Source organism: Bicyclus anynana, chromosome 20, assembly GCF_947172395.1.
Source record: "Bicyclus anynana chromosome 20, ilBicAnyn1.1, whole genome shotgun sequence".
Classification (NCBI taxonomy): domain Eukaryota; kingdom Metazoa; phylum Arthropoda; class Insecta; order Lepidoptera; family Nymphalidae; genus Bicyclus; species Bicyclus anynana.
Window position 1 is genome coordinate 3,105,512 of NC_069102.1, and position 25,221 is coordinate 3,130,732.

Sequence of the window (25,221 nt, forward strand, 5' to 3'; positions counted from 1 at the left end):
TGGATGCCCTGCAGAGCCTGCAGGCAGGTTAAATTTAGCAGAGAACATCCATCACATGATGATGATGATGAGGATGATGATTACGATATATTTCGAGTAGGTACTACGAGTATAATCTAAAACAATATCGGAAATATAATCGGAATTCTAGTTCAAATCAAAATGACAAAAAAGTTAAAAAAAGAAATATTTAATTCTTGCATACGGCATATTAGGTCATGCATCAATGTACGAGTAGATATATAATATAATTAAGTTTAATGTTTAATGATATATTAATTATCGTCTTTTGTCGAAAAGTTCAATAATTGTTGATTGATCTCATATAAACTTGTACAAATCCATTAAATCCATACTAATATTAAAAGTGCAAGGAATTAAGTATGTTTGTCTGTCTGTTACCTTTTCGCGGCTAAACCACTGAACAAATTTGGATGAAATTTGGTATAGAGATAAATTTTACTTTAGAGCACAATAGAAGGTATTATTATCCCGGAAAAAGCCATAGTTGCCGCGAAGTTTGTAGAAAACAGAATTTCATTTCACAGGCGTCCGCAGTATATTATAATTACCATCTGTAATTAACTAGTATTACAAGCTATTTATAGAAAGGACCTAGCCTGATTAAATAGCTTTTGTTATTACTTTGTAATCACCACTCATTTCAACGCCATAAAAAGCATTTAGTATGGCACTGAAATGGGTTTATGCTATAAACTGACACGTAGTGAAATTAAATAATTTTATAGCAAATACATCACTCTGTCAATTTGCTTAATATAAAATAATGTACAAAATATAGCGCATAGGATAAATTATTATAATTTAAGTTGGTAAATAAATGTGTTAGATATAGTACATTCATCGATTAATAAATAAGTTTTTACATTATTTTTTATTTATTCTTTATTCATCATAATTATTGGTTTACCTACCTAACCCTTTCATATGTCGATTTAAACCCTAGGGGGCTAAAATCACAACGATTTTCAAACTACTAATATTTTATAAAGGTTTACCGCTTTTTTCACAAAATGTTCATACATTTTCAATCATGTAAGTAACAAATAGAACAGAACAAGATATACAAATATATATATATTACCTATTAGATTATTTTGGTATATAATATATATATATATATATATATATTATATACCTAAATAATCTAATAGGTTTACCTATTTACTTATAATAAAACGGTAACAGTTCCAATTCTGTACATTGAAGATATTTTGAAAATATGTGTTATACGAGCATCACGCTGAAACTACTGAATGAATTCAACTGAAACTTGGCATGATTTGAGACCATAATAAGGTTATAGTATACTTTTTGTCGCGAAAATAATATCAGAAAGGGGTGAAATAGATATAATGATCAAGATCATCAATTTTCACGCGAACGAAATTGCGGGCGTCCGCCAGTATAGAATAAGTAAGTTAATAAAAAATGAAAGCTAGTGATATATACAATACATATATGAAAAGTACTAGATAGATAAATCTGTCCATTCAAAAACCTTCATAGGTTTTTAAGCCGTTAATTCGTTTGAAATTACTGCTTTGCCAAATGGATCGACGCAAAGCAAATCAATGAATAAAGTAGAAATAAGGTAACTCGGTTATGAATAATTTTTTGTTATAATAATGAATCAGCCTATCAAATCGGATTTTAGTTATAACTTAGTACGGATGAGTGTCTGTTTTACAGGTTTTAAAAACAAAATCTAGATTAGACCAATCTTCAAGCTACTATCCTACTACTTTTATCTATACTAATATTATAAATGAAAAAAGTAAGTCTTTCTGTTTGTTGTCTTTTCACGGCTAAACGGCAGAACCGATCAAGATGAATTTCTGTTAAATTGGACCTTGGAACAAGGTACTTTTTGACCCTAAAATAAAAATAAAAGAAGGTGAAATAGGAGTTGTTATGTGTTGGTTGACCCCCTAAGTGAACTAACGACATCAAGTCGAATCGCAGAAAGTCGCTGTTTGAATGCAAGTTTGAAAGTCCCTGCAAAATTAATGTCCTGCAGTCGACGTCTATCGGCTGATCTATACTTAATATTATAAAGCTGAAGAGTTTGTTTGTTTGAACGCACTAATCTCAGGAACTATTGGTCCTATTTAAAAAATTCTTGCAGAGTTAGATAGCCCATTTATCGAGGAAGCTATAGGCTTATTATTTTTATCCCCGAATTCTTATGGGAACGGGAACCACGCGGATGAAACCGTGCGGCGTCAGCTAGTGTTATGATAATGGTACCTCACCATTATCTGAAGCACTTAAACGCCTGAGGTATTTTATAGATCAATATTTAAGCGATCATAAAACTCAGTTCAAACAGACGCTGAGTATCTTAGGAGCTTATTCTCAGAATTGCTAGTTTATTTCAAACAGGAACCATTTACCAAACCTAAAGAAAGGTTAAAATATTGCAAAATAGAACCGTTAAATATTATTTTCTGTTCTCTAGCCATTATTACTTTTTGTTTATTTATTTTTTGAAAGATACAATCCCAAAAATACAAGAATAATCTAACAATCTCCGCTAGAGGAAATAATTGAAAGTGGCCCTCAAAATCGATAGATTTTTTAAATTTATTCTTAATAATATGAAACATTTATTATTCGTAACATCTAATCTACCCAATTAAATACGTCCCCACGACGCCCGAGTAAAGCCACACATAGAACCATGGGCTTCCCTACCATTTACCTATTATTACTATCTATCACACCCGTGAATGCTTGACTCCCGTTGATGTCTTTTATATCAGTACTAGATAATTACGATTATAATCTACAACAAATCTAGATAATAATTATGACTATCTCTGAAATATATAAGCTGCTTTCAATAACCCATTACCCATCTTTGTAATCTGGTGATAAGCTGCTTCGAAATGCTTAAGCAAATAGGTACTATAATGCTTGAATAAAGCATCCTGCCACTGACAATACAAGACAAGACTTTGACGGCCTCCTTGGCGCAGTGGTATGCGCGGTGGATTTTCCAGACGGAGGTTCTGGGTTCGATCCCCGGCTGGGCAGATTGAGATTTTCTTAATTTGTCCAGGTCTGGCTGGTGAGAGGCTTCGGCCGTGGCTAGTTACCACCCTACCGGCAAAGACGTACCGCCAAGCGATTTAGCGTTCCGGTACGATGCCGTGTAGAAATCGAAAGGGGTGTGGATTTTCATCCTCCTCCTAACAAGTTAGCCATCTGAGACTGCATCATCACTTACCATCAGGTGAGATTGTAGTCAAGGGCTAACTTGTATAGAATAAAAAAAAAACGCGAAGTTCCAGCAACTTCGTGTTCTAACAATGCAAAGAACTCTGAACCCAGGTAGCCTAGTACGTGTATACGATGCAATCACCTGTATTGCCGGCCTTAGATGACTTTGTATTTACTCAATTCATTAAATATTCCACCTTATTTCAAAGGTTGTAGAGTTTAATTTTGTGTTAATGATTTCGTAAAAGGCTATATTAGTAGAGTTTACTTTCTCCAGCAGGCGATTTGGTTCGGAATGCCCGATGTACTGGCCGCATCGCTTCTTCGCTACCTTCGCGGTCATAGATTACTTAACTCTAAATAACTTGATAGGTATTAATTGAGAGTGTGAAGTATATAAATATATGGCTTATTTTGTATTGGTTGTTTTAGATAATAGACAAAGATATAGAATAGAATGGAATATCAAAGAAATATCTACCCAAATATGAAGGATTTTTTATTTTATACATTTTACTATGATAAATAGAGCTGGCATCAATGCTCAATATTCATTATTTATTAGGTTTTTTGTATTTTAATTAATTAAAAATAAAAATTAATGCGGTTTATCAGCTAAAATTAATTTATTATTTACCTATTTATAGAAGCAAACAAAACGACAGGGATTATTAAAATAGCACGAATACCTCTACCTTGCAATTATCGAGTTTTACCGAGATTAACTCAATGAAATTTATTTCTAAATTAACAGACGCCCGCGGATACGTCCGCGCGCAATTCAGATTTTCACAAATCCCGCAGAAACAATGGATTTTTCCGGGATAAAAAGTAGCCTATGTGTTCAGAGTAAAATCTATTTTCATTTCAAATTTCAGCCAAATCGGTTCAGAAAAGCTAATCAGCAACGATGTTTTGTGTAACTCGCATGTGCGAGTTTCGAATTCTGCTATATCTCTTTGTTTAACACAGTATTATAGAGAGAAAGCCATAGATATGAGTATGAACTTCACACTGTCGAAGTTATAAAGGTATCGTTACAGAATAGCCTCTCTGTAGCCGCAGCGCAAAGGAGAAACAAACACTTACACACAAACTTTCGCCTGTATAATATTAGTGTAATAATGATCCCAAACTTCGCGATATAACCTTGATTATTGGAATAGTTAGTTACCGTTTAGTTATCGTATAAATATACCTAATTATCATCAAAGAATAGGGTAGAGCAAGATTATAACATACCGATATCCATCGATATAGAATAAGTCTCGCTGGCGCTGATATCAATCATTAGTGGCAGATTGTTATCAAAAATATGTCTGATTAGAGATAATTGATGATCAACTAAACCTGTTACAATAGTAACAATCTTTTATTATCTTATCTATTTAATAATCACAATAAATATTATGTGATAGTGACAACTTCTTGTGGTTACTTTTACATCTTAAATAGATTCGATGGAGAAAATAGCTGTTTGATATTTTATCGTTTTTCTTTAACTTGAGAATGAGAACCATTTATGGAGATTGCATCGTTGTGGCTTTGGAAGGCATCAGGTTTCATGGGTCCACAACCTCAGTTTTTCAGATATTTTGATAACTACGCCTTTTATTTGAAAAACTGATTTTTACTGCGTTAGGAAACATGCTTCCAGTCGCTAGACCTTTACTTTCGTGGCAACTGTTCGCTACAGACCTTTAAACTTTGAATTTTAGCGGTGTTTTATAAAGTGATACCGCGAAGCTTCGAGACAAGCGACATGATTTCTCATTATGCTGAGGAAAATATCAGAAAATTTTAAGTTTTATACATGGACGGTCATGTGACTGGACTTACGAAAACTGTACTCTCTAAAGCACATAGCTGGCTATCGCATTGAAGCGCCTAACATTCTGTTTTTTATTTTTTACAAGTTAGCCCTTGACTACAAACTCAACTGATGGTAAGAGATGATGCAATCTAAAATGGAAGCGACAAACATACTTAAAAATATTTCGCCTCTCAGAGACAACGCGTACCCACCTATTTGAAGTAATCACAGCAACACACGGAAGGCTCTTTCATCTTTGCCATAACGAGACCGGGCGTAAACAATCGCGGGCAGTTCTCGACCGGCCCCCGCGAGCGTCGCGCGTCCCAGAGGGCCCTGTTAATGACCTAACAACTGTCAAATCGAGTCATAGACAAGATTCGTTCTTTTTAAGTGTTTTCCTATGTACCGTTGCGTTTCTTTGAGGTTTCTTTTATTCCGTTAGTGCTGTGTTGTGAGATTAGATTGGTGTACACGTAATGTATTTAGATTTACAGTAAAAGGTACCGCGTAAGCAGATTTTAATGATGGCAATCTCATGGTAGAGGTATAACATCACAGAGGTTATTTAACAATGATAGACGGAATGATACTGGACTCGACGTTTTTTGTTCATTTTGTTACTAACTAACTAAAAACATTTAGTTTTAAAAGTTGTTGAGACTACATTTTTTACCCTATTGTGTACAAACTATTTATTTACTTACACACCTACATGGTCGAAGTCATTTACCTTTTAATGTTCGTATTTTATGTAATAAATAAATTAGGTATATTACATATATGCGAATTTTCATGTTTCAATTAGCTATATAAAACATTATTTAGTTACAAAGATCTAAAAATATTTTATTTTACCCAAGATTGTAACTATTTATTTTACTCTTTGGCTTTTTCAATACAACCACTGACCATTTCTTCAGTGTAAAATTATTTGGAAGAGGTAGGTAGGCAGGTTATTAGCCAATTAAAGAGCCACCATACCATAGACAACAGATCAAGATCATATCTCGGTAATGAAAATGCAAATTCAAATTCGGAACTCCTTAATTAATCTATGCCCAGTTTATTTTTTTATTAACATCGTATTAAAACCGAGGACAGGTTTTCTTCTCATAATCTATATCTCTACCTGTACCTAATAGCGTACCTACCCAGGGGCTAGGCGGTGCAGTGCCCCGGGACTCTCAAGCTCAGGGGGCCCTCGAAGCCTTACCAGAAATTGGGAACGTAGCTTAGCATTTTTATGTATATTTGTATATATATTTTGGCCTTTGGTTACCTAGCTACGCCACTGTCTTTACGTAATCGGTTACTCTCTATAAATGTAAGCCCCATATGTAATATGTTATAACCCGCATGTCTTTCGATAGTTTACATGGCTTATCATTTCATTCAAAAATATTGAAGAAACAAAAGCGAATTTATAAATAAATAACCTTCGACATAGGTTGTTGAAAATTAAATAAACATTCGCATAAATACCTATTATTGTTAAGTTAAACCTGTTTTGAGAGTTTATCTCATTCTGCTCACGTAGATTTCACATACCGCAAAATAGGTTTTAATGTACTCGGAATACAACCTTTTTGGTGTATATACCTACCCACTTACTAACTTATTATTATCTAATTAATTAAAAGCAACTTGGAAATAAAAGCCCTATTTCGGTAGAGTTGACATGCATATTTAGTTAGATTTCATTGATTAGGCATCTAAGCACCGTAATAAGTAGCTATTTACATACTCGTATAATTTTTTTTATTTGAAGTATAGGTCGCGCCAAACATTGAGTCTGCTCTGATATTGTAACACGCCACACTCTACGCATTTATTAAAAACCCGGCTAGGATTTATTTTCCTTTACTGCCTTTCTTTCCTTGTTTTCAGAACAGACTCGAAGTTTGGCGCGACCTATGACCTACTAGTAGAAGATCCGAATTAGAAACGACATTCACCCATCTGTTTAATGGGTAAAAAGTATTTTATATCAAACTTAGTACGTTCTTCTTCTTCTGAGGTTTCTTATGAGGCCCATAGTCCCATAGGCCCAAGAAGAAGGCTCAGAGTCACACAGCGGGCGATGGAACGAGCTATGTTAGGAGTATATCTGCGTGATCGAATCAGAAATGAGGAGATCCGCAGAAGAACCAAAGTCACCGACATAGCTCAACGAGTTGCAAAGCTGAAGTGGCAATGGGCGGTTTTGTAGGCATTGAAAATTGGTGTATGTTTTGTTATTTGTCTCATACTTAAAATAAAACAGATTCACAAAACGCGTAAAATTCCAAATTGTTAAAAACTTTTTCACTTGTCACTAGAAAGCCAAAAAATCCACGAAAAGATAATTCTAATTTAATTAGTCTCGGTTACAGAATACCGTTATCTCCTAAATTAAATCAAAGAGTAATAAGAACGCGACAAGATATTTTTTTGCTGACGACAAAAAACTGTCACGACTGAATAGGCTGTACGAGATTCGATCTTTGTTAAAAATGGATGATTTAAAAAAAATCAACGCAGAAAACACTTATTGTACTTCTGAATTTTTACCTTTGACACTCAGAATAGAGAATAATACTGTGAGCTTTTACAGACATTCATCATCATCATCATCGTCATAAACAACCGATGGACGTCCACTGCTGAACATAGGCTTCTTGCATGGACTTCCAAATACAACGGTCTCGAACAGCTGCTCCCTGCAACCGTCCCCAGGCCTCGGTGGGGTCGACCAACATCGGTGCGGGGTCGCCATTCCAGCATCTAGGGACTTGGGGTCGCCAAGTGCTGGAATGACGACCATCCGTCGGCTCTTCGAACTATGTGACCTGCCCATTGCCACTTCAGAACACACTCCACAATAAAAACACATGTTTAGTATGCTGTGAATCGTGCCTAAAGCATGAATTTTTGTTTTAACCACTTAGATCTGTTTTAGATTTCACAACAAAATTAGCAACAAATTATCTCAGGTATTGAATTCAGTTCTCACATTAATTTAACAATTGTAGGAAGTACAGACATTTGAATAAAGAAATATAATGTAATACAATTTACATTTTAAATAAAGCACCGTCCAAACCAAGATCCGGTTCGCCTTCGCCAATAAAGTGGGCAAACGGCATGCCAACTAATTTAGCGCAAATACTGGCTTCGAATGAGAACACATGTCAATGAATGAAATAAAATAATTCATATTTAAAAATATATTTAATTATTTATCCTCTAACATGTATATTATTTTCTAAGACAAATGAGTCCAAACTCGATTGGTTTATCTTGTTAAGTTTAGGAGTTCCTATGACCAACTTCCGTAGCCATCATCAGATCAGACCACCAAAGATAAGCAAGTAGGTATGAAAGAGTCCAATCGAAACTCGGAAAGTTTTAATTTTTCTTAGGGTTTGTTAAAAAAAAGTAAAAAAATTCAATATTGCAGATCATTGTTAATAAGCATTGCACCAAGCAGCATCGTATGTTTTAGTTTGAATGGTATAATGGTTACCCGTATTTAACTGAACTCAGCCTCAGATTGACATGTAGGAGCATTATTGGACCTGCTTCTCACTTTTGAGCGAAGATTGTGGTACAAAGATATATAAAATGTTCTTAAGTTAACATCAAACAGGTCGTTTATTGACCTCTTCCTCCTAACAGCGGTCTTTAGCCTATAAAGTTGTAGCATCTTCTACCAATAGAAAAACGTCATCACATTTAGCGTAGTAAAACATAGACTCATACTAAAATATGCGCTGATAAAATACTACACACATCTATGAGATCATTTCGCTTTCAACAAAATCCATACACACCTGCCCCTAAGTTGCCACAGTTGGGTAACACAATATCTAAACAGGTAAAAGTGGTTCTAAAGTTCACTTCACCCACTCGCCGCCGACGCAGATCATCTACACCCAAATACACCCATATTATACACCCATATCATACACCTATTGACCAACACTGTCCAAAACAATCACCTACGGATAACGGAGATATTTCAATAAAACAGCTCAAGGCCCGTTCGGTAAGAATGGACCGATTTCGAAAATCGCTGCCGCCAATAATGATTGAGACAGATCGTAGGATTAGATTAATTATTATTATTTTACTAGATGTTGCATACCAAAATTAAACATTAACATACTTTTTAACCGACTTCATAAAAGGAGGAGGTTTCGTGTGTGTTTTAATTAAAGCTGTTTCTGAAAGAACCACAGAAATTTTTTAGTTTAAACGTGTTTAATCATCACTGGCTTGGCACCGCCTTCAAACTGATCAGAAGGTAGCACATAGGTAGGATGTTATTTTTTGCTTTTTAGTTAAAGTTATTTTTTGAGTTGGAAGTCGGTTGAATTTTTTTTATTAAATTTTTTTTGCTTTATTAATTAAAAACTAATCACTTAAACGTGGTCCAAAAGAACTGTCTGTTATTAAATTTTAATATTCGAATTAGTTAAAGTTACGTAATACGCTCATTAATTCAGGCAATCTGAAGTACGCAACTTCTAACGTAGACTAAAAAGATATTCAAATAGGCAATTTTACTATTAATATAAACCGGCCAAGTGCGTGTCGGCGAAGCGCATTGAAGGTTTCCGTCGAGAAATTAGCACTTTAATTTTTTATAATGCACTAAAATACCGATAGCGATACGCCACACTATAGAGTAAACGAGAAAAAACATCCCCACTTTACACGTAGGGGAGGTTCCCTAAAAATATTTTCTAAGTTTTATTTTATGACGCGATGTTTTAATCTAAATCTTTATCTTTTTATCTCATGCTAAATTACAGCTTTCTAGTAGTTAGTGTTTGAGTTAAATCGGGGACAGACTGACAGACTAACATGTTAAAACTATAAGGTTCATTGTTGACTACAGAACCCTAAAAAACTAAGTCGAATTAATAGGTAAAACTATCATCCTGATCTAAACAGGAAAAGCTCACTATGCTTCGACCGCTAGAGGAAATTACAGGCACATAAGACTTAACACTGAATGTCTCAGGTTACCGGGGGCAGAGTTATGTGTGAGACTTGGTTTCATCCTTAAGACCATATGGGCATCTACTTTTTTTTTCTCCAATATACTACTTAATATAAAAAAGTACATTTGGACACTTTATGATAACATTATGACGGCCTCCGTGGCGCAGTGGTATGCGCGGTGGATTTACAAAACGGAGGTCCTGGGTTCGATCCCCGGCTGGGCCGATTGAGGTTTTCTTAATTGGTCCAGGTCTGGCTGGTTCGGCCGTGGCTAGTTTCCACCCTACCGACAAAGACGTACCGCCAAGCGATTTAGCGTTCCAGTACGATGTCGTGTAGAAACCGAAAGGTGTGTGGATTTTCATCCTCCTCCTAACAAGTTAGCCCGCTTCCATCTTAGACTCATCACTTACCATCAGGTGAGATTGTAGTCAAGGGCTAACTTGTAAAGATTTCAAAAAAAATGTGCTAAAATCGTTGGATTTAAACATTTCAATTTTGTTAGAATTTTTATAGTATACTTAAGTAATAATTCACTGATGTCTATATGCTAAGTGTGATGTCATTCTTAAATTATTTTAGAAGAGTTTTATAGCTTTTGTCTGGGTGATAATTTTCTCGTTTAACTAGTAATTGGTGCCGACCGTCGATTGATTCTTTTATGTATTCAGTCGCGTGTGACTACGAAAGGAAGTGTGTGTCACATGAATTTTATTTTGTCGCTGTATAAAAAGTATACACTTTAGCACAGATCACAGATTAACAATATACGGATTGAGTCTTTACAAGCATCGTGGTGAAGCCAATGAAACCCATAAAAACGTCACGAATCTCCTATATACAAAATAATTTGTATTTCAAAATTTAACACTAATAACAATTACGTAAATTAATATAATTATCAATAATTACTAATAAAAAAAAAGTCCATCATATTTCTTCAGGTTTTATTAACAGTTTTAAAATATTTAAGTCAGTCAGTATCAGTAATTTTCAATATTTTTCAAGAAAAATGGCGTCTTATCAATTTTCTTCAAAAATATTGAATCTATATAAATATTGTAAAAATTTACTCGTGAATGTATTCGTTTTCGAATTTCGTATTTGTGACGGGTACGACACCGTCGTATTCCGTGCGCTCCGTCTGCCTATTATTGATTAATCTGTGCCTCAGACCAATTATTATATAGGACCTGCCTCGCTAGACGTTACTTTTCTGTCAAAGTATATGATCACGATCTAATGCGAATATAAAAATTGTTTCTATAGTATCGATGTTTCATAGTTGTAATCGTGTTCGTCAGTGAAAAAGCTCCATAAAAATACCTTTTTGTGTAGTTGAATGGTATAAAAAACAGGCAAAAACTTCTAGTGTAGTAAAGTAGACAGTGCCGGATAAAGGAGGATTTAGGGCAGACGAAGTCGCGGGCATCCGCTTGTATTTTATAAACTATCGAAGTTGCAGCCCATTAGTAATTATTAACCGCGTCGTTAGAAATCTCGTCAAAAAGTTTTCCTCCGTATCCGCCCAGACATTCCATTCAAGCATTTATCAAGATTAAATCAAATAGCCTAGGCCCAACCGATTTGCTCACGTATTCCTAACAAGCAAACACTATATTCCAACTAATAGCTATAAATTGACTATTGAAATGTGAGCTTTCTAACATTTTATTGGCGGCAGAAATTGTCCTCGCAGATTTATCACCAGTTTGGGCAATAAATAATTATAAATAAGCGGCTATTGCGATTTCACTCGCCAGCGCTACAAACGCAATATTAATAATATCACAAAGCATAGAAATATAACATTCATATTTTTAAATTAATTAATAATGATTTATGAGTCACTAGCGGACGCCCGCGACTTCGTCCGCGTGGAATTGAGTTTTTATAAATCCCTCGGGAACCATGGATTTTTTTCGGGATAAAAAGTAGTTTATGTGTTAATCCATGCTATAATATATCTTAATACCAAATTTCAGCTAACTCGGTAAAGTAGTCGAGGCGTGAAAGAGTAACAAACATTCATATCATTAAAATCATCACTTTTCGCAAATCTCGGGAAACCGTGGATTTTTTCGGGATAATAAGTAGCCTATGTGTTAATCCAGAGTAAAATCCATTTCCATTCCAAATTTTAGCCAAATCGCTTCAGTAGTAGCGGCGTTAAAGAGTAACAAACATCTATACAAACTTTCGCGTTTATAATATTAGTAGGATCATTAACAATAACAACCCATATTCGGCTCACTGTTGAGCATGAGTCTCCTCTCAAATTGAGAGGGGTTAGACCTTAGCCCACCACGCTGGATCAATGCGGATTAGCAGACTTCACATACGCAGAGAATTAAGAAAATTCTCTGGTAAGTATGAAGGTTTCCTCACGATGGTTTTCTTTCACTGTTTGTTAGGACCGGATTCGAACCCACATCACGGCTCTTCACTTACTAATATAGAAACTCTGAAATTACATGGTGGTAGATAGATAGTAAATAGTAGGTAGGTACCGTTTAGCAGAAGAATGCAAGACATTTATAAATAACAAGGAGTAACGCATGCAGCGTATGAACACGGCCTATCATTACATCGGCACGCTCCAATACTCAGCTCTGAGGTGGTGTTTGGTGCAAGTGAGGAGCTGATGCTGAGTAATGGTACCGTAGGTCCTGGGTACGATTCCCAAATTGGCATTTCTTAAATTGTCTATAGTTATTAGACAGGATCAGGATTATTATTGTCCTAACAACAAAAAAAACAGCAAAATTTAAAAGCGCACAGTTAAGTCGTAACATTTCAAAAAATACTACCTAAAACATTTTCTAATTTAAAAACACTAAAACAATATTTATTATTATAACTTTTCGAGTAGCATTGCAACCTAAAACGAAACATTGACTTGTTTAGGGCTGATTTTGTTCTGAAACTGAGGTTTTATTGGTAACAGCTTTAATTTTGAACTTTAAGGTATTTGGAGTTAATCTTCTTTAATATATTTAATATTCTAAAACTGCCTAAAAATACAAATGTGGACAGTTTTTAAGGTTAATTTTCTATTTGATTGTCTCTTTATGTTTAAGAACATCTTAATGATTGAAATCTAACAAACACCCGCTGACGCTTGTAACTTGTACCCACACTACGAAGCCCGAAGCAACGGTACACGGCCGGCAAGCATTAATTTGCTAATAAACAGCGCAACTTAGAACATTGGCTGGAAGCGGAATATGTATTGTAATATGGAATAATTTCTGCCGCGCACTAATGATTAAATACCACCTTATTATTTAATGGAAAATTAACAACCACATCCGATTAATGGTCCGTGATAGCCCAGTGGATATGACCTCTGCCTCCGATTCCGGAGGGTGTGGGTTCGAATACGATCCGGGGCATGCAACTCCAACTTTTCAGTTGTGTGCGTTTTAAGAAAGTGTCTCAAACGGTGAAGGAAAAACATCGTGAGGAAACCTACATACCAGAGAATTTTCTTAATTCTTTGCGTGTGTGAAGTCTGCCAATCCGAATTGGGCCAGCGGAGACTCGAGCTCAGCAGTGAGCCGAATATGGGTTGATGATTATGATGATCCGATGTTAATTATCATTAAATTATAATAGGTTAAGTAAATAACTCAACGGTAAGAGCGATTGGACTCATCACCGAGGGGTGGTGGTTCAATCCGAACCCCGTTGATCTATTGTCGTACCCACTCCTAGGAGTCTTTCCCGACTAGTTGGAGGGGACGGGAATAGAATTATTGGTCATATTATAAAAAATATGGCAAATATTATTTAAAGAAAAAAATCTATGACAGAAAGTCTCTAGTATCTATGAAAGAATAGGTAGGTAGTACTGTTTTTATTAAACAAACATTTATAAGTAAACTGACCACTGAGTCACTCATTCCTCCATTTACCAAGGGGTTCTCGTGGATCAATACCCGGCCACCCTAATAGCCTTAGGGAGGTACATTAATTACTTATGCCACTACAGTGTATTAAAGTTAAGTTTGAATATGAGTCGAAACTAGAAATATTTCAATGAAATTAGACATCTGTACCACTCAATACTAACATATTATAATATAATTTGTTAATTTTAAGTACTTAAACCTTCCTTATGAATCAATTAGTGAAAATCGTAAGAAAATCGGTTCGGTAGTTTTTGAGTTTATTGTGAACAGACAGACAGGAGCGGTGAAGGACTTCGTTTTATAAGTAACTAGCGGACGCCCGCGACTTCGTCTGCCCTCAGACCTCCTGAATCTAGACCCTGTCGCAAACTGCATTCTATTATAAACTACTTCCCTGCCAAATTTTATTACTCGACGTCAAGCGGTTATCTAAATTTCGTGATGAGTGACCTTTGGTTTTATTTACTTAAATATATGTGTACTTATAGCACAAACCGTGATAGCCCATTGGATATGACCTCTGCCTCCGATTCCGGTGGGTGTGGGTTCGAATCCGGTCCCGGGCATGCACCTCCAACTTTTCAGATAAGTGCATTTTAAGAAATTAAATATCACGTGTCTCAAACGGTGAAGGAAAACCTCGTGAGGAAACCTGCATACCAGAGAATTTTCTTAATTCTCTGCGTGTGTGAAGTCTGCCAATCCGCATTGGGCCAGCGTGGACTAAGGTAGACCTTAGTCCACGCTGGATCCCTCTCATTCTGAGAGGAGACTCGAGCTCAGCAGTGAGCCGAATATGGGTTGATAACGACGAATGTACTTCTGCTGCTGTAGATGTCCGAAGCTACAATTTGGATTGTTGACATGTTTACGATCTAGATGATATATGGACCTAAAGATAGACTTCATGTTCATATAAGCTAGGTACTTATATAAATGCGCATGTATCGCGGGAAAATATACTATCTCACGAGAATAACTATAGACATTCTAAGTAATAAGGAAGATGTAGTATATTATAATATTATTTATATTCTTGCTACTATCTTTTTACTTACATAACTTACAATAGATTAATAGGGTTCCACTAAAGAACATAATTAACTGGTATAGAATAATTAAAGATCATATAAGGTTTAAGGTCTTCAGAGTAATGTTCGGTACTCTCATACTTTATGAACTTAAATAATGTTGCTTTATTTCCACTACCAGAAGTTTCCCTGTTTCCCGATAGGGATGTAACAGGTAGGGAGGTAATTTTATCGGAACCGAAGGCGGAATCGAAGTTTTTAAATTTGAGGCAGGCTTATAAGTGCTGGCAGGAGAGAGATGTTTTATTTAAGGATTAAACAAGAATTTCCAAATAAACAAGAAATTAAATTAAATTAATTGAATCCCAAAGTATAGCAAATTGTGCTTCGACCTCCAATTAAAACCTCCGATTTAAGTTGTAATAATAATCGGAAATTCCGACTTAACGGAACCGTAGTCGAAGTTCTGTTTCCCCAACCTAGAAGTAACTTCTGGGCCATCATCTTTGTCATAGATATAACCTCTGCTTACAATTTCCCAAGACCCGACCTATTATGAAGTAATATCCGGTTAAGTAAGTAAAAAAGGTTGCAAAACACTTGAGTTTACCTTATCTAATGCGGATAAAGGATATACGGGTAATAATGCAAATCAACCACCTACAAGTGGCAAGATTTTTACACTTTATTTTATTTTAACATCATCAGGCCACGCTTAAGTTACATACACGTTTGCTTCGGAACATGTTTATCTTTTAACCTACTAACTAAATGTCTTTTATTCTTTCCGCAACGACATTTTATACTATAGATATGTTACGTGCCTACAAAATCACCGCAAAAAGTATTGCACTGAGCGCACACATCCACAATTTTGTGTTTAATACCATTATATATATTTATGTATATTGTACAGTTATTACCAATGATAATTTTATACTATAGAATCGGTTACGTTCCTACTAAAGCACCGCAAAAAATGATCCACATAATAATAGTCTGCAACACATGCACAATTTTGTCTTTAATTCCATTATTTATATATATATATATATATTATATATATATCCGGTCCGATTTGAAAAATTGAACGGGAACCTAGTCAGCTAGTATAGAATAAAATTTTCAATAACAGAACAATTTAGGAAACACAAAATTGGACTGTTGTTCGTTTGAAAACTATATTGCACAAATAGTAGTACAATCGCGAAACCTAATGCCTCGAGGCATTCCCAAGTAACCCAATGGTATAGTAGATAATTTAAAAAAATGATATGAGAGTTGAAGCCAAAGCAAAGTTTAAATTACCCACTTTCATTGTGTACCCAACTTTATTATTCAACCTCTTTAGTACAGTTTGTTCTTCCGCAAACATTTACATAACGCACGCTTTATCTAGCACAAGGCTTGAAGAATAACATCCTTTTCTCGATTATGGCCACTTTATGGAGGATTCGTTTTGAAACTGTTCTAATTTTTTTAAACTCGGTAATATTTCCGTTGTATATCATTACTGCAGCCATTTTGCTGGAATATTTCAGTGTAAACTCAAAAAATGATTTTTTTATGCAATTTTAATAATTAAGTATAATAAATAATTTTTATATTAATTCATTATGAAACACGGCTAAAACTCACGTGATAATAGGTCGGAGTATGCCCGACTAGTTTCGAACCCATACGGGGCCCTTAGTCATGAGCTGGTTCTTGCATCGCGGCACGATCCAACCTTAGTTTATTAGTCGGGCATACTCCGACCTAATATCACGTGAGTTTTAGTCGTGTTTCATAATCAATAATTTTTATCTCAACTGTTGAGTATCTTGCTAGCTCTTCTCAGCAGTATGTGTCCCAGCTGGTGGTAAAATCACGTGGAAAACTAAGCTAACTTGAAATAAACGAAATTGAATTTGAACACTACCTGATGTGTATTTTAATATTATTTCATAAAATTTGTGAAACTTCCTGTAAAGTAATTTTCCTGCCGATAAATAATCTATACTGATATTATAAAGAGGAGATATTTGATTGTTTGTTTGTACATAATAGGCTCTGAAACTAATTAACAGATTTGAAAATTTTTGGGAAGCTACATTATCCCCGAGTGCTATATTTTATCCGTATTCCTACGGGAAAAGGAACCACGCGGGTGAAACTGCAAAGCGTCAAATATACCTAAATAATTTTAATAGCATACAGATGTTTGTACATATAAATTTGTTTGTCATCTTTTGTAACCACATGTTTAGAGCAAATAAACGATGATTGATTGATTGATGATCTACCAAAATACAAGGTCCTCCTTATAATAAAGATATTTGTAATTTTGTTTGAACGTCCATACAAAGATTTCTCTCAGCGACGCCATCATTCGATCCATGCATCCATGGCAAAATTTACCCTTTAAATCTCTGTAGCTCTGAAAATAACGATCGCGGATACCCTGTTAAATTTACAAAATTGCTTTACTATTACCTACCATACTTTAATTTATATCCAATTGATATTGAAAAAATAAAAACTGACATCATTTATTTTCTATCTGCAATAGAAAATAAAAAGTATAAAAATACGAAAAACTGCATGCTATTATATACTTTTTAAATTCCATCAAATTTAATTTAAAATTAGAACACAATCTTGTCTATGCCTCTTTATGTAATCATAAAATTGTATTCCAGAATCGATAACAATCAGACAATGCGGCAAGTGTAACAAAGTGACCGATAAGTGAACAGAGTGAAGTGAAAGTGAAGTGTATTCTAATTATGACGTGACCAAACAGCCGACGCCATGTACCGGCCGAATTTCTATGAGAGCACGTGCTTTAGATGCAACGAGATCGTGTACCAAGTGGATCGGGTTGGTCCACTCAAGGACTTCACTTTTTTCCACAGTGGATGCTTCAAATGCGCGGTGTGTGGAACGAAACTTACTTTGAAGGTGAGTAACACACCTATAGTATACTTATTACTTATTACTTTACTGTATTGTGTAACCATGTTTTTACCCTACTGCAAGAAGGGTTATGTTTTTCGCGCGTATCTTGTATATATATATGCATATAATCAAAATCAATCAATCAAAAATCATTTATTTCAAGTAGGCTCAGTTTACAAGCACTTTTGACACGTCAGTTGACTATTTGTAAAGATTCTACCACCGGTTCGGAAGGCAGGTTCTGCTGAGAAGATACCGGCAAGAAACTCAACAGTTGCTCTTTTGAAAAAGTCATACAGTATTATAATTTACAATTGATAACAATTACAATTTCTTATAGTTTTATTTCCTGTGTAAAGGTGGAAGCTGATCCAATGGCCTCCAAGCGCTTTTATCTTATATATATTTATATTTTTATCTTATATAATTTATAATATGTATATATGCATATATGTATGTATGCATATAAGTATGTATGTATGTATGTAATATTCTTTATTACCTCATATCTTAAAAAAAACCAACAAGACGACTGTGAGACGCTATAGACTCGAGGTGAAAAAAACCAAGCTCAGTCCAGAAGTGTAGAAACCAATTAGAAAACAGTCGGGACTATCAAAAAAAATGTAGACGAAAATCATTCTTTTCATAGGTCCCGACTGTTTTATAATTGCTTTCTACACTTCGGACTGAGCTTGTTTTTTTTCTTTTCAGTTTTTGTATAATTAAAACAGTTTGGTTTTTTATTTGTTTAATTAATTAATTTATTATTAACTTGAGAGTTTAAAATTCGTCTCTAAATTGTTTTTTTTTATTCTATTCAAGTTAGCCCTTGACTGCAATCTCACCTGATGGTGATGATGCAATCTTAGAAGCGGGCTAACTTGTTAGGAGTAGGATGAAATCCACACTCCTTTCGGTTTCTACACGACATCGTACCGGAACGTTAAATCACTTGGCGGTACGTCTTTGTCGATAGGGTGGTAATTAGCCACGGCCGAAGCCTCCCACCAGCCAGACCTGGACCAATTAAGAAAACCTCAATCGGCCTAGCATCTGTATATTATTGACTAATCTGTGAGGAAACTATGTACAGTAACAGTACCTGTTCATACATTACTTGCTATTACAAAGCAATGACAAAAAAATTATAACAGTGCAAAAAAGGTTCAGAGATAAAGCTGCACTGCGCGTAGGTGTGCAAGGTCGTCGAAATGTCAGCGACCATTTGAAATGTCGTGAAGAATTTCAAATTATTAATTTCCTCCCAAAAGAATAATAATATGACATCATTTGACATTTCTTTCCTTTAATAAGGGTCTGTTTTACATATAATCTGTATATATGTTATCTATTTATTACTTCCTCGTTACCCTCGTATTTACCCTCGTAACTTTAATTTTAAGTTTTCAACTATTATTACCACCATTAGATTAAAATATATTATGACATAATCCTGACCTTTCAAAAGTGCTTGTAAAGTAAGCCTAATTGAAATAAATGAATTTTGAATTTTTTAATTCATTAGTACTAAATTAGTACGCTTGTATTTAAACTTATCTATGATTAGGTAGATAAGTGCTAGGCCTTTTATGGCATCCTTTTCATCTTAATGTTATTTACCATTTAAAAAAGCTTTTCTATCTATCTTAGCCCTCATTCGCACGAGACTGTTTTAATGGACGTTAAAAAGCGTTCAAATATAGTATGAAGTCAAATGAAGGTCCAAATTCCAACGCCTAAAATTGAAAATGCAACTGCACTGCTCGAAAAAAAGCGTCGTTTTTTAAAAACGTCGTGTGATAATGTTGTGCTTGGGAATGCATTTGTTGTATTTGAAAGCTTTTTTAACGTCCGTTATAAAAACTCTCGTGCGAATTAGTGCTTAAGCACGAGTCTCCTCTCAGAATGAGAGGGTTCAGGCTAATAAACCAAAAAAAAATCTCAGTTATGCAGGTTTCCTCACAATGTTTTTCCTTCATTGACGGCCGGTTGGCTCAGTGGGTAGTGACCCTGCTTTCTGCATCCACGGCCGTGGGTTCGATTCCCACAACTGGAAAATATTTGTGTGATGAGCATGAGTGTTTTCCAGTGTCTGTGAGTATTTATACATTACATAAGTATTTATATGTAGTATATAATTGTATACTAATATTATAATATCAACTATCTTAGCACCCATAACACAAGCTACTTTGTATGCTTACTTTGGGGTGTATTGTTTAAGTACATTTATTTTATTTTTTCACCGTTTGACATTCGTTTTTTTTTAAGTGATAACCCCGTAGGTTAACAATGATGTCTATTGACATAAAAAGATTATGAGGGTATATGAACTTATTTTACCTTCAATGTTTAATGTGTCCTGCAACGCGGACAATGAAGCGGGCGATGACTTGATGAGTTTTTCGATTCTGATGACACTGTTGATGAGGTGGACAATCTTCTTGGAGACTAGGACGACCTTTCTTTGTGTCGTGCGCGCGTCAGTATCTTACCCAATTTCTTAATTTTTCTTGCTATATTATCGTATTCTTCAGATAAAAGAGTTTGTTTTTCCTTTTCTAACACTAACAAAGGAAAGTAATCTTTGAACTGTTTGTTTCGTTATACAAAAAACTGACGCATAGGCACGTGTAGCCCGGCGAAGCACAGAATGTGTAATGAAGATTACAGATCCGGTAGCAGGGATACCAGTATAAAAAAAAAAAATCCATCTCAAATACAGTGTGGACTGGCAGCACCGTGTGTTTACTACTGTGTATACTTTGTGGTAATCTATTTGGACAAACCTTCGCATAATTATGATAGAACTTCACGTACAGGTAAGTTCGTTTAATCATTAATTATTTTATTTTTTCACCGTTTGAGACACGATTGCCTAATCTTAATTAAAACTTATCTTTTAAAAACGTACTTTCCCAAATATCGCTTACCGAAACCTGTGTCAAGCCTTCACAATATGAGTAATCCAAGGTAAATAAATGTGAGTAATGATATTGTTACAGATCAGATGTTCGTAGTATGAGTCACACTCACAAGTTATTAACCTTCCGTACCTACTCGGTGCATTGTATAATTGTTACTGTTATATGTTACATATTGTTTTGGAGGCCATACTTATTACATACTAGCGGACGCCCGCGATTTCGTCCGCGTGGAAATTAGTTTTTCACAAATCTTGCGGGTACCATGGAAAATACCTGAAATACGTGAAAAAATCTATTTCCATTCCAAATTTCAGCGAAATCACTTTATTAGCGGCAGCGCAAAGGAGGAAAAAATAAACACACACACACACTTACACACAAACTTTCGCCTTCATAATATTAGTGTGATTTTACAGACGCCCGCGATATCTACCGCGAGAAAATCGTTCATTCGGTATGTGACCATTATTTAGGAGATTCTTCACTGAACCTGGTTTAAAAATTCTTCTAACAATGGAAAGTTACATTATTAGCGAGTATTAGGCACATGGAAACAGGAACTACGCGGGTGCAACTACGGGGGCATTCGCTAATGAATGAAATGAGTTCATTGACCGTACACAAAAAAAATAATAATTGAATATCAATGTCGATTGTCCGCCATAACAGAGCATGTCAATACTGTAACATTTAATTATGCTTTTGTAGTTAAATTAACCAGCGTAAAGTGACCTCATTTCTTCCCGTTAATGTACGCACTGGCGGTTCTTTTGACTCCCTTTGTATGAAATATTCATACCCGACTGGATAGTCGCATATCCGAATGTTGGCTTACAGCCTTAACCGGGCTACAGACCTTTAGTTTTTACTGTACAGTTCTATTTAATCGAATTTCAATCAAAATTATTTGAAAAAACTGTACAATAAAAATTATTAGAGACGATTTACTGGACATTTTGACTGTACCAGGTTTTCGGGTAATTAATCGGGTCACCATCATTCAATTTCATAAGGAAATTAAAAATAAAGCTTTGACGGCTCTGTTGTTGCTTCATAATTAATTGTTTTTGGCTTCCCAATGTCGTTTTTTTTTCTAAGAAAAAGAACGGCAAGTATTATTTCAGAATAAGTAAATAAGACAACCAAAGGCAAAATTATACACATCAAAAATTAAAGTAAATGCTAAAAAACCAACTGATTTAGAGAAAAGACTTTTTATTTTACTAATTTAATTAGAATTCCGCCCGCCTCATGTCGCAAACGGCCGACCATAAATAACACCATAAACACCACAGAGCATAAACAACATGAACACAACGGAAAGCGACAAATGTTTATTGGATGTCGGTGCATTTGCCATTATGTTCCAGCGAATGATTCAACTTTGTAATGACGGACGGTCTCCGTTAGGCGCGACCACTTTATGGCTTTTCAATAGCCGCGGCGTCAAAGTCACTGTGAATTAACTAGTTCGTTCGGTCATTCATTCTATTTCGTTAGTAAAAAACCTATATTCATATTATAAATAGGTAAAGTTTGTGAGGTTGTATCTTTTGAAAATTACTTTTACTAATAGAAAGCGAAGTTACTTGTGAATGTCATAGACTATATTTTATCCCCGTATTTCCACAGGAACGGGAACTAAACGGGTAAAACTGCGATGCGTCTGTTAGTGAAAAATAAAATAAAAAAGCCAATTGCGAGTCGGACTCGCCCATGAAGAGTTCCGTAGCAGCATTTTGAGTTTGAGTTTCAGTATTAAGTATGGGGGACCCTACTTACCAAGTTTCAACAATGTAGCTCTTAGTTTCGGAAATAAGTGGCTGTGACATACAGACAGACAGACATGACGAATCTATAAGGGTCCCGTTTTTGTCATTTGGCTACGGAACTCTAAAAATGTATGTAAAATGTAACGCATCAGTTCAAAACTAATAATGATGATTTTTTTATGTAAGAGTGGGTCTTTGCGTGGTTTGTGGATATGACTGAACCAGATAGTCATTTAGCGGGTCCTGTTATGTTATGGGTATGTTATGGTATGTACAAGTTTTAGGAATATACGACCTGAATTTCATTTCTATTTATAGTAAAGAGGATTAGGAATTTAGACCCACTATGCTGTTTTAATAGAGTTGGAGGGCCCTGGTGGTGTTTGATCCTGTAACGAGCATTTTCTTTTGTTAATGATAATGACCAAGACCGATGTCCTCACGTGCTCGATGAAATGCTCAATGTTTCTTAGCCCGACCCATGACTCCATGGCCTTATAAAACGTCACCACATAGGCTAACCGTAACCACATAGACACAGTACCACCACCAATATTTAAAAAATGAAAAAAAAAAAACAAGTCCAAAATCACTTATTATTATAATTATACTTTATCTCTTCCCCAGACGTACTACAACAACCAGCACTGGACTGAAGACAAAGAGGTGTACTGCTCGAGTCATGTGCCCAAAATCGGGCCCGGGCACTTGGACAACTCGTCCGTGGGCATACGGAGCGCGCTCAATGTGCCCAAAAGCAACAACTACGTGAATGAACAGATCCGAGGGCACGCCAGGAACAGCTATGAGACTGAACGTAAGGAATTATGTCTGTTTTTAAAGTAACTTTGCCATCATCATTATCAGTTCGACGTTCACTACTGGACATAGGCCTCTGGCATGAACTTAGAAACACCCCAGCCTCTAACCGCCAATATCCAGCGTCTCCCTGCAACCCAGTTGACGATTTTTCTCATATTTTTTTAAATATTATGATTAATATTCCCCTTTTCACGTCTCTCTAACTCTCGTCTCTCTTTAACTCAGTATAAAATAAACCAATGATGAACAAAGAAGAGAACCTCATTCCAAATTACAGTTAAAATGTGTGATAGCTAATGCGGACCTTCAGTTTTTAAGTGCGCAGTTTTATCTGTACAGTTTTATCCTATTTAAATTTCAATCAAAGTCAATTCTCAGTTTTGCCTACACAGACAGAACAAATAGTAACTGAACAGATAGTACCTACTGTTAAAACTGCACAGTTAAAACTGCATAGATTAAACGCCACAGTTAAAACTGCACAGCTAAAACTGCACAGTTAAAACTGCAGGTCTGAGACCCACATAAGCTAGACGCGCAATTGAGTTATGTGCGCCAGATTTGTCATCTGAACCTCGCCTTGCTTATATGTATACATGTTGAATCCTTTTTGTATTTGACCACAACCGTCCAGTGTCAAATTAACCTCTATTGTAATGTAGCTCATTATGTTTGTATTTATAAAAGGTCCTGACGTTTCGACAATAGCCGTGACCTTGCAGTCCGGTTTGCCACTCACAAAAGAACTAAGCTTAGCAGCTATATACGTACGAGTATGAACAGTAATATGAATCAGATAACAGATATAATGTAATACTCCGTATTTAGACTTCTTGACTGCGTATGATGACCTAGTGATAGTTGAGATATAAAACCTTCTTCAAAGTTACGTTTGTCTTATGTACTTTTTACATTGCAACTTCATTGAGCTGACACAAAAAATCTTCTATCTTGAATGGAAAACTTTTAAATGTTTTTTGCCTAGCGTAGTTCATCTTATGTGGGAAATATTCATCTATTCCATATAATAAACAGAACTTTATCATGTAAAATCCAATCTGAAATTATATAACTATGGTATATATACCGATTTGAAAAAAACAGTGTTTGAGTAAACGATGTATTTGACCCGTATTGTCGGGCAAGGTCCAGACAAAGGATATGTTTGTTGTAAACTTCGAAAAAAGTTGATTCGTATCCGTATAGTATTCTAAATGCATACCATCAGGTTCGTAAAAACAATTTTAGGAAACTAAGATTAAGAAAAAAGATAACTTAAAAATATAATTAAGTATATTATATTTTATTTAATTTGGTATGAAATCTCAATCTGGAGGTAGCAAATAGTATGCTGCGCCTACCTAGGCAACTAAAATACCGACAAAACTAATACTGGTTCATCTTCGACAACTGGTTCACGGTGGCGCCGCATTATTACACATTATAAACGTTATGCTATAACATATTATATCATACTCATTATATATTTAAACTCTATACTTATATATCTATACTAATATATAAAGCTGAAGAGTTTGTTTGTGTGTTTGTTTGATTGAACGCGCTAATCTCAGGAACTACTGGTCCAATTTGAAAAATTCTTTCAGTGTTAGATAGCCCATTTATTGAGGTATATGCTATATATTATCCCCGTACTCCTACGGGAACGAGAACCACGCGGGTGAAACCGCGCGGCGTCAGCTAGTATATTATACAGGTTGCTGCGGAATATTTCCCATAATTTCGTTGTTGGGGAGTTCA

The 25,221-nt window shown here is 35.3% G+C and overlaps 1 protein-coding gene and 1 long non-coding RNA gene across 7 annotated transcripts in view; both read left to right on the top strand.

Moving 5' to 3' along the window:
- Positions 1-25,221, top strand: part of LOC128199236 (uncharacterized) — a 245,669-nt gene that overhangs the window by 162,642 nt on the left and 57,806 nt on the right. The gene's annotated exons all lie outside the window — the stretch shown is intronic.
- Positions 5,349-25,221, top strand: part of LOC112052778 (hillarin) — a 77,679-nt gene continuing 57,806 nt past the window's right edge. The window contains exons 1-3 of one of the 6 annotated variants that reach the window (XM_052887891.1): positions 5,349-5,606; positions 17,678-17,939; positions 23,266-23,455. In XM_052887891.1, coding sequence (XP_052743851.1) covers positions 17,790-17,939; positions 23,266-23,455 — 340 coding nt within the window. In that variant the 5' untranslated portion in view covers positions 5,349-5,606; positions 17,678-17,789. The remainder of the gene's footprint in view (positions 5,607-17,677; positions 17,940-23,265; positions 23,456-25,221) is intronic. The other 5 variants (XM_052887892.1, XM_024091995.2, XM_024091997.2 and 2 more) reach the window with 5 other exon arrangements.